This window comes from Oncorhynchus clarkii, unplaced genomic scaffold (genome assembly GCF_045791955.1).
Source record: "Oncorhynchus clarkii lewisi isolate Uvic-CL-2024 unplaced genomic scaffold, UVic_Ocla_1.0 unplaced_contig_10976_pilon_pilon, whole genome shotgun sequence".
Classification (NCBI taxonomy): Eukaryota; Metazoa; Chordata; class Actinopteri; order Salmoniformes; family Salmonidae; genus Oncorhynchus; species Oncorhynchus clarkii.
The window spans coordinates 62368-73478 of record NW_027258273.1 but is presented as its reverse complement, the minus strand read 5'-3'; the positions used below and the strand labels follow the sequence as shown (position 1 = coordinate 73478).

General features: G+C 45.0%; 1 protein-coding gene across 4 annotated transcripts in view; it reads left to right on the top strand.

Annotated features, from left to right (window-relative positions):
* The first annotated feature begins 288 nt into the window (after window positions 1-288).
* Window positions 289-11111, top strand: part of LOC139396418 (PC4 and SFRS1-interacting protein-like) — a 20214-nt gene continuing 9391 nt past the window's right edge. For 2 of the 4 annotated variants that reach the window (XM_071143456.1, XM_071143457.1), the window contains exons 1-11: window positions 289-357; window positions 1008-1101; window positions 1653-1729; window positions 1906-2044; window positions 2970-3065; window positions 3526-3621; window positions 5011-5070; window positions 5464-5527; window positions 5745-5844; window positions 6295-6493; window positions 6921-7024. In XM_071143456.1, the coding sequence (XP_070999557.1) occupies window positions 1030-1101; window positions 1653-1729; window positions 1906-2044; window positions 2970-3065; window positions 3526-3621; window positions 5011-5070; window positions 5464-5527; window positions 5745-5844; window positions 6295-6493; window positions 6921-7024 (1007 nt within the window). In that variant the 5' untranslated portion in view covers window positions 289-357; window positions 1008-1029. The remainder of the gene's footprint in view (window positions 358-1007; window positions 1102-1652; window positions 1730-1905; window positions 2045-2969; window positions 3066-3525; window positions 3622-5010; window positions 5071-5463; window positions 5528-5744; window positions 5845-6294; window positions 6494-6920; window positions 7025-11111) is intronic. The other 2 variants (XM_071143458.1, XM_071143460.1) reach the window with 1 other exon arrangement.

Here is an 11111-nt window from a genome sequence, read left to right as displayed (position 1 = left end):
TGGACTTGGTCAACCATAATAACAGAATGCAGCATCAGTACCAAGGAAATGTACTTGCGCAGTTCTCCTAAACTTGCATCTTATAAGAGGGGTGTACCTCATCCACTTGAATTGTCTTGCATTGATTACATCTACAAATACAACTGTGTGCACACCAGAAGCACAAATAACATCACTTCAATTACTTTCGTCACGTAAAAAGACCAAGATACACATTGCAAAGACTATCATTTTTGTGTTTAGGATTTTAGCTCACCCTATTTTAGAGCTATTATGGTAAAATCCATTACCGTGTTGCGCGGGAGCAGGACAAGTTGTGTAGGCTGCTTAGCTAGCTACGAATATAGTACTACTTTGGTAAGGATTTTTCATTTTCTTCTAGGTAACACCATTCAGAATGTTTGTGAATATGATACTAACATACACATAATAGTATTCCTTTCTTAACGATATGTATTAGTTCGTTTTGAACTGAGGTCAAAGCTAACATGTTCATGTTGTCACCGGAAAATACTAGAATGTCGCGAAAAGGAAACATTGTATCTAAACACTAGGTAACTACATTTTGACAAGCACGAAAATGTATCTACATGTAAACATATGTAATGCCATGTTCATGGGTCGCGGGAGAATCGGTATTTGGAATGAAACTGGATTCGTCCACGTTTCTGTTTGTGTGCACGACCCGATGCGCTAATGCATGGGGCTAAGGGTTAGTGTCCTTGCTACATACCCACACTGTTATGCACGAATCATGCATTCTACAAGTCGGACACTTGTAGAATGGATTCGCAACTGAAACTCAATTCAGGTGTGCAATAGGTAGGTGCATGGTCCTGTAACATTTTCCCAATTGGCTTTTTCGTAGGACTTGATGCATTTCATCTAGCTGTTCTTTCTGTGTATGTAGGCTAAAGTTGCATTCTGTTTGCACTGTGTAGATGATCTGCGTGTTATTATTATAATATCAAATCACATCAAATGTGATTGGTCACATGTGTCAACAGAGTGCCGTACGTCGCAAGAAGAATGGCTCGGGATTACAAACCGGGTGACCTGATCTTTGCGAAGATGAAGGGCTACCCTCACTGGCCTGCCAGGGTAAGCCAGTACACAATCACACAAGACAAGTTACTTCCATTTACCATAACGACGTATGTAGAGCTGGGCGAGATCGACAAAAATCCATATCGCGATAAATTGTCTGAAATTATGCAATAACGATACATTTACACCACATTTTTCCATGTATTATTCTTTTAAACTACTACTACTAGTTTGCTGATTGTAGCCATCAATTGTCCCATTAACAATCACTCATATTAGCACAATTATTTAATTTCAAACTTCATATTTCTCTAGTATAGGCTACTTATCTTAATGAACGATATCAGCAAAATGCCTGTGATAAGTGATGGGTATGATCTGTCGATTATTTTTGGTTTATCGTCCCAGCTCTAACGTATAGTCATTTGTCTTATTTCATGGTATTATAGAGTTGTTACTTCCATTCTAAACACTTAATGCACTTGTTACACAGTTAATTTGTCACATAGGGCATTTATTAAAGATGGATGTTTTGAATTGTCTGCCAATTACATGACATGTACACACTAGGCTAATCAATTCACTGCTCTTTCCCTTTCTACCAGATTAATGACTACTCTGATGGAGCTGTGAAGCCGGCCAACATGAAGTTTCCCATCTTTTTCTTTGGTACCCATGAAACGTAAGAAGTTAGCTACAGTAGTTCCCTTTGTCTCACCCATACACTATACTACAATACACTACACCCTCTATCTGAACAATACACCAGTACTTGATATTGGCATCGTGTACAATATACAAACATCAGTTTGAGCACCAGAAAAGCATCTATGCATTGACTTTCCTCCTCTATTGCAGTGCATTCCTAGGCCCCAAAGATATATATCCCTACCTGCCCAATAAAGAGAAGTATGCCAAGCCTAACAAGAGAAAGGGCTTCAACGAAGGCCTGTGGGAGGTTGAGAACAACCCAAAGGTGGAGCTGAATGGAGAGAAGGTTTGTTTTATCTCCTCTCTTTTGTCATGTTGCTCTGGTTCGTGTTCATTAGGGCACACAAACGGAAGACGTTATGCAACAGAAACTGAATGTGAGCGTTCAGCCTGGCCTCAGAGCCATATGAAAAGTACTTTACGTATTTATAAGCACCTCTAAGACGTACTGTATGATGCCTGTTAATGGTCTAGTTACTTTAGACAGAAACAAAAGTGGGGAGGATGAGGGGCCTAATCCGCGACCGTCTACGTTGCACGTTGAGAGTCGGGTCAGGGACAACTGTAGCATTTTAGCCCATCAAATCTTATTTTATTTGTCACATACACAGTTTACAGCAGGTATAAACGGTGCAATGAAATACTTATGTGCTAGCTCCCCCAACAATCAGTACATTCATCCATTTAGTGCCAAATGAACATGACCCTGGAGTTCTCTATGTGGGGGGGGGGGGTTGTCCTAATGGTTAAAGGGGCAATCTACTATTGCTACATCAATTTTGGGGCTGTTAAATTAATGATATATAGCCATTGATTCTTGAAGAATATAACTTATAAATGCCTCATAAACTTAGTTCAAGTGTCATACCCCATCAGAACCCAGAATATAAGCTTGTTTAAAAAAAACGAAGTCAATGTAAACAAACACTGTATAGCTTCAAAATATGTGGTTAAATCTATAATTTGGACATCATGGATGGTCAGTCCTTGCATCCATAGTTCTGCCTATGAATGCAAGAGCAGTAATATTCTATTTCTCAAGGCCCATCCCTCAGCTGTTTACCAAAACAAGTGACCCCTTTTTGTTATTGTTTCAAATGTGGATTTCCCCTTTTAAGGTTGGGTTTTGGGGTTAAAGTAGTCTGTTCCTCGGTCTGTGATTTAGGAATGTTTTCTTCTTTTTAGTAACATGTTTGGTTTTCTTTCATTAGCAAATGATGCTGTCGGATAACGTAACGGAGAAGGACTCTGACAGTAACCCGGAAGGGGACGAGGAGGGAGGTTATGAGAAGAGGAAGAAACCCAAAGTAGGTTAACTATTCTACCATCTACCTTAATTCATAGGTCATTCTTTTTATATGGACTTTACTGTGTTATTCACGTGAACACCATAGAATACTGACTAACCTCACTTTCTTGACAAGCACCACGCCTACGTAACATTAAATGCTGTGCGCTCTTGTACCCATGTGTCTGTCTGCTGTTGATGTTGTCTCCTTTTGCCAATGGTACTGTGCTTTGTGTCGTAATACCCCAGGAGGCAAATCTTGAATTGGCAAATGTTATTTGTGGGGTATATTACTAGTACTTGACCAGAGTTGTTTGTCCAAGCTGAATCCCAATTACGTGTGGAATTGTCTGGGAGCGAAGGACTGAAGTCAAGGGAGAGACGGGGGCCCAACTTCTCTCTCTGTCTAGCTGTCAATTGGCCCCACTAAATAACTAACCCATACCCTGGGCCCTGTGTGTTTTGATATGGTTACACAGGTGTCGGGGGCTGAGAGTGAGGCTGGACAGGAGGAGGATGATGAGGAGGATGGGGGCATGCAGGTCTCTGAACAGGGACAGCCCCAGGGCCAGGATGTACGTACTGTTGCATGATGGGATAGGTGACCCTCGCACCCCACTTAGGGAAAGCATGATGTGGCACCTGGTGACTTTCCTTTTATAGGTGGTGTTATTTTGTTCCTATTGCTAGGCAACCGTGTTACCATTGGCTTGCACGACTACCGTTGCAAAGCCTTAAGGTGATGGTTTGGCGCCGTATCCTCCCTCTGTTTCTTAGCTAGCCTGGTTTTTCTGTTGGTAACAATAGTATTTTGAGTGTTTTACAACTATACCACAACAGGGGTGGATAGGGGTACGGAGGGTTATTTCCCTGTAGTGAATGGTGAGAGGGCAGGGCAAAGAGAGAGGAGTTTTCAGTACCTGTGTTACAGCCTGTAAGTTTAATATACCATGGATATTGGTGTGATTGTGCCCTTAAAATAACCACTGTCATTCATTTTGAACAAACCTGGGCTCTCACTAAGGGGGATGACGCAAATGTTGTGTTTAGTAAGAGTGGTCATTCACCATAAAAATGTAAATAAATGGGTAAATGTTTTTGTGAATTAGATGTGGTATGTTAAATGTAATTTGCATGACCTGAATGCATGTTCCCTCCCTTTCCTTCCCACCTCCTAAAGGTTTGATGTACTAGACTGTTTTACTGACTCAGGCACTGAGGCCTGATTGTTGATCAGTGGCACGTGTTGCTCCCTCACTCCTTGTGGTTTTTTTATCAAGCTTTTAATTGGTGGGCTGAACTACAGCAATTCTTATCAGTTAAAGCAATGTATTTATGTTTTATTTTTGCATGGCATTCTATGTCGCTCTGGAGAAAGGTAAGTTGCTCTCTTGCGCCAATGACTGATCCTTCATTTGATAGGAACTGTTCTGGGACTTGGAAACTAGACTCTTGCCTGCTGACTTGGTAGGTGTAATACCACAGTAATCCACTAGATGTGGCTGAAACACAACTTCCCCTTATTTTAATGCAAGGACAGTTGGGAGGGAATTATTACAATACAGATGCAGTCAAATATATTGGCACCCTTGCATGGTTTATATTGGCACCTTTGTATGATTTACTATTTATTCTAAAATAAGTTAAAATTGAAAAAGATGTTGGTGTTTACACGTGTATTTGTTTGATTTACAACTGTACATGACAAAAAATAAATACATGAAGATTTCTAACTTCAAAGTAAAATAATGGCTTGGATTAAATTGATCAAATTCATTTGTTTGGAGCCAATGATTCTTGTTTACTGTGTAATTTCTCACCTGTGCTAAGTTTCATGTGCCTACAGGGTAAAAATAGCAATTTTATAGAAAAGCAGAACATTCTACTCCATTGCACTGCACTGCATTGTGAAGAGCAAAGTGTGCCAATCTATTTGACAGCATCTGTATGTCTGTTTTTTCTAGGACCCCACACCAAATGAATCTACAGACACTCCCAAACCAAAGAGAAGAAGGAAGAAAAAGGTATCCCATATCCTCATTTATAAACTGGGTGGTAAGAGCCCTGAATGCTGACAGCCGTGGTATATCAGACCGTATACCACGGGTATGACAAAATATTTTATTTTTCCTGCTCTAATTATGTTGGTAACCAGTTTTTATAATAGCAATAAGGCACCTCTGGGGTTTGTGATATATGGCCAATATATCACGGTTAAGGGCTGTGTCCAGGCACTCTGTGTTGCGTCGTGGATGAGAACAGCCCATAGCCATGGTTTATTGACCATATACCCCCCCCCCCCACCCCCACCCCCCCACCATTATTGCTGAAGTATATCATGAATTCACCTAATCTAGACATAATACAACTTGTGAATCACTTTGAACCTAAACTCGCTGTCTTGTGTCTCTTGTCAGAGTGATGTAGAGGCCGACTCTGAGAAAGAGGACGCTGCCAACAGTCCCACATCCAGCCCTCAAGGTACAGTGTCTGTCAATGCAACCCTCTACCTTTCCCACTGTGTGCAAGACAGCAGACCTACCCCAGGCACTCTATTGTTTTGTCAAAGGGTAAAACAACAACCAAAGTAATGGAAAACAGCTTGCATAGCACTCCTCTGTATTGGGACAGTAGTGTCCCCCCTCATTATGATAGCTGATGACGACTCATAACTACAAACTCTATGACCTGTGTCCAGATGGAGAGGGCCCCACTCCTAAGCGGCGAGGCAGGAAGACCAAAGCTGAGAAGATGCTCCTACTCCAGCAGCAGGACCCCCAGGGCTCAGGCAGTGACATGTACGGTTGTGATTATGGTTCATCTGTCTGTCTTACCTGCTGTTATCACCTGTAGAGGCCTCTTCAGCAGGCTTCTCCTTGTCCGACTCCTGCTTCTTATCATCAGGACTGGGGTCGCCATTCATATTGTTATCTAGAGCAAGAGACATACAGACAGACAAGAAACACACAGAAATACATACAATAAGAGCAAATGTGCATTTACAAGAACAATAAATGTGTATTTTAAGAATTTCAGTTCTATACAATTTCAGTTCTATGTATCTAATAGAATCTCTATATGAGACCCATCTGCTGATTTTAAAGCATCCACTAGTAATCCATCATTAATGGACTGTTTAATTGTCAGAAAAACAACAGTGGCTCACCACTACTGTAGCTACCATTGAGCAACATTGCTTTGACTTTCCTGGGTAAAATAACTCCTAAAAGACGTTTCTCTCCATTCAGGGACACTGCTGAGTCGGAGAGAAAGAGAAAGAGGACGCCGGAAGACAAGTCCAAGAGAGGAGAGGAGGAGAAGAGGCTGGACGGGAGGAGAAAGAAGGAAGACAACAAAGGGAGAGAGTTGGAGGGGAAGAAGGACCCTGATGCTAAACGGAGGAGACAGACCAAAGAGGAGAGCTCCTCTGACTCAGAGAACCAGGAGGTGGGTGTTTCACAACCAGACAAGGGAAGTGTCCCAAATGGAACCCTAATCCCTATGTGGTACACTACTATTGACCAGGGCCCATAGGGAGTAGTGCACTAAACAGGTAATAGGGTGCCATTTGGGACTCGCAGAGGTGAACCACAACAAATCACCTCACCAACAGGGATTGGCAAAATTCCAAATGGCACCCTATTCCCTATGTGCCCTAAATAGGGATTAGGGTGCCTGGGGCTCTGGTCAAAAGTAGTGAACTAGTTATTCTAATTTAGTTACTGTTTCCACTATTACAGAGTGTGCCCTAAATAGCCTAGTGAAGCAGACAGTTACACAGTGAAACCATGTAATGACAAACGGTGCCAGCCAAGCATGTCTACATGTATGTACATCCAATCAGCATCTCTTTCTCCACCCCGTTAACCATTAGAAGAGCAAGGGGGTTGCGGGAGACCGCAAGCGGCAGCAGCCCACTTCGACCGAGACCGGGGACAAAGACGATCGTCAACGACGCAAACCAGACGAGCAGAAAGAGTAAGGCAACCATCCGTCTTATCTATCTCCAAACACTCACCTTTCTATTTAGTACCCCACGAGGGCTCCACCCCCCCCCCTGCAACTCTTGATGCTCTTGAACATTACTTTAAGCCAGCAAAGAACGTCATCTACGAGCGTTATGTTATCTGTTGTTGCATACAGGAGGACTTTGGGAAGTCCATTGACAGCTTTGTCACTAGGTTAAGGGAAAAGTGCTTTAAGAGATAAACTGATCAGAGATGAGATTGTGCTTGGCATAACTGATGAGGGCACCCGCAGACGTTTGCTGAGAGAATGTGACCTGACGCTGGCCTTGGCAGTGGAGACATGCCGTGCAACAGAGCTTACTGATATACAGATAAGGTCCATGGAGCTAGAAAGGCAACATACGGACAATGTCAATGCCACATTCAGGCAGCCAGTAAAGAAATTCCCCTTTGCCACAGCTAATACTACAGCCAACTCTGCAGTAGACAACTCCAATACATGCCGATATTGTGGCATTTGTCATGGACGAGGAAAAGAACACTGCCCAGCCTATAGAAAAATATGCAATTCCTGTGGTACAGCTAATCACTTCGCAAGGGTCTGCATGAAAAGCAAGAGAAAGGAGGGTAAAGTGCACTCCATGGAAACAAACACAGATGAAGGGAATGACAGCACAGAGGATGTACATGCTAGCAAGTGCATAGGGGCAGTGAGGGCAAAAGGACAAAGTGGTTTGTCACTCTGCTACTTAATAATGAACCACAGCAATGCCAGATAGATTCAGGGGCCACATGCAACGTTATGAGCCTTAAAGACAAAAGGAGGCTCGCGCCCAGAGACAAACTCACACAGAGTAGCACCAAGCTGAAACTGTATTCAGGCCAGTTCATGACCTCTCTAGGCCTGTTTGTGACGTGGCCAGAAACACACCCTTGAGTTTGAAATAGTTGAGGCTAGTCAACAGCCATTACTGTCAGGTTCTACAGCGCCTTGGGCTTATTAACTTCACCATCCCAGCTGATCTTAACATTATAGACAAAGTCCAGGCTGGGCCCCTGAGCAAGGAGACACTCCTAAGCAAGTACCATGATGTCTTCAACGCACCGGTCGAGTCAGTTCCCGACGAAGTCCACTTTGAGTTGGACGCAGCAATCCAGCCTGTCCAGTGTGCAATGTCCCAGTGGCCATGAAAGCAGCTACGAAGGCTCAGCTTGACAAATACAAAGCAGATGGCCACATCATATCCGTCACCGAGCCTACAGACTGGATAAGTAATATGGTTATCGTCAAGAAACCAGACAAGCTACGGATATGCATTGATCCTAAACACCTCAACCGGGCTCTGCGACGTTCACATTACATTATGCCCACATTGGAGGATGTTCTTTACAAGCTCCCAAAGGCCAGAGTCTTCACGCTCGTGGATGCCAGAGATGCCTTCCTGCAGTGCAAGCTCGACGAGCCAAGCAGCTACATGATCACCTTTTGGACACCCTGGGGCAGAAAGAGGTGGTTGAAGTTTCCGTTTGGTGTCTCCGTGGCTCCAGAGGTGTATCAGCGGAAACAGCATGAGCTGTTGATGGGACTCAGTGGCGTGGAACCCATAGCAGATGACATCCTCGTAGTGGGCTGTGGGGACAGTGATGAGGAGGCAGAATGTGACCATGACGCCAAGCTGCTGGCCCTGATGGTCAGAAGCAGACAGGTCAAGCTAAAGCTAAGCATAAAAAAGCTTCAGTGTAAAGTGCCAGAGGTCCGCTTTCATGGGCACATCTTGTCCTCCACCGGATTGAAGGCGGATCTTGAAAAAGTGAAGGCCATCTGACGTGAAGGGAGTGCAGCGCTTCGTTGGATTCGTCACCTACCTGGCCAAGTTCTTACAGCGGCTCTCTGAAGTGTGTGAGCCACTAAGGAGGCTCATGGACAAGGACACCATCTGGCATTGGCTCCCAAAACATGACGCAGCGGTGAGGGAAATAAAACAACTGGTCACCCAGACACCTGTACTGCGATACTACAATGTGTCAAAACCTGTCACGATTCAGAGTGACTCAAGCCAGTATGGACTTGGCTGTTTCCTCATGCAGGAGGTCCAGCCTGTGGCATTCGCCTCTAGGGCACTCACCCCAACAGAGCAGAACTATGCCCAGATAGAGAAGGAGTGCCTCAGCATTGTGTTTGCATGCCAACGCTTCCACCACTACCTGTACGGGCGCGACAATATTACCGCAGAGACCGATCACAAGCCCCTTATTGCTATATTCAGAAAGCCTCTCCTGAATGCCCCAAAACAACTGCAGAGCATGCTACTGGCCCTACAAAACTACAACCTCAAGGTGGTGTATAAGCCAGGGCCAGAGATGTATGTGAGTGACACGCTCAGCAGGGCTACTGCATCAGGCACTCACACACGCTCCATGCATGAACAACACACAGTGTGCAGCTTACAAACAGAGCAAGTGGATGTTGAACACATCAACCAGGCTGACTACCTCAATGTTACGGACCAGCGCCTTATACAAATCAGACAGCACACAGACAGGGATGAGCAACTCCAGGCATTGAGGTCTGTGATTCTGATGGGCTGGCCCGACTGCAGGGAAGAAACTGCTTTAGCCGTCAGAGAATATTGGCCAGTCAAAGAGGAGCTCAGTGTTCAAAACGGAGTAATATTCAAGTGTCAGAGAGTCGTTATTCCCCGGTCTCTGCGCCCTGAGATGTTGGCTCGCGTGCACTCAAGTCACATAGGAGGTGAGGCCTGTTACAGACAAGCACATGACAGACACACTGTACTGGCCAGGAATGCAGAGTGAAATCAAAGACTATGTCAGTAAATGCACAATCTGCAATGAATATGCCATTGAGCAACAGAGAGAGACGATGATGTCCCACAAGCTACCGATGCGCCCCTGGCAGATAGTAAGTCTAGATCTCTTCCAGCACAGTGGCAAAGACTTTCTGCTGGTAGTCGATCATTACTCAGACTTTTGGGAGATTGGCCTCCTCCCCAACCTCTCAGCAGAAACAATGATCAAACGCTGCAAGGCTCAGTTTGCCCGCTATGGCCAGCCAGATTGTGAGAGGGCAAAGATGCCTGGAAAGCAATCCTGCAGTGGCGCAATACCCCAACAGAGGGCATGGATAGCAGCCCGGCACAGCGCCTCATGGCACGGCGCTTAAAAGCAGCTCTGCCAGTAGCCAGCACTCTCCTGGAGCCCTGTGTGGTGACAGACGTGCTGGTGAAGCTACGTCACAGAAGACAGGTCTCCAAGTTCATCTACGACAAAAGACAAAGCAAAAGACTTACCTGAGCTCAGGGTGGGTGAAACGGTGCGAATGAAGCCACTACCAGGGGACCGGACAGGCCTCTGGAGACTTGGATCCTGTGTACAGAAAGTGGCACCACGCTCCTACTTGGTTGAAGTGAATGGATCACTGTACCGTCGTAACAGGGTTGACCTTCGGATTGCTGAGCCAGCACCTACTCAGAACCCTGATGGTCAAAGGGGTCGCATGACAAAAGACGGAACCCCAGCAAGTCACATGGGGCCTGAGGCACTGGGCAAAGAGCCAGGGGATCACCGGTCGGACGCTCCCTCGCCCATCAATACTCCCCTTAGACAGTCAGGTGAAACGCCTGTGCGGGGACCCGCAGTCCTCGCAGACAAGCCCCCTGTCTTTTCACGCTGCGGGTGTCTGTCCTAGCCACCAAAAATACTTAATCTGTATGTTTCCCATCAGACATTGTTGACAGAGATAAAAGTGAAGAGAATATCAAAATGTGTTGTTGTTACCTGAGAAAAAAAAAAGCCAAACTGTTCATGTTGGAAATTATTACGAGGTTTGTTCTGGTAGTGAATTGACACCTCCTGTCCTATTTTATTAAAGGGAAGATGTTATGGGTGTAAGATGGCACAGTGATGCCATCTGTTGGTAAATGTTCATTACTGCAACTCATGTGTTTTACCGGTGTGCTTGAGATACCCGGATGTGTTGTGATGTACTGAACAAGACCGGTTACTCTGGAGACTGCCTCTGTCTCGTCATTTCACATTCAAACAATCCCCCCCACGCGGGGGCTCCACATCCCCCCCCA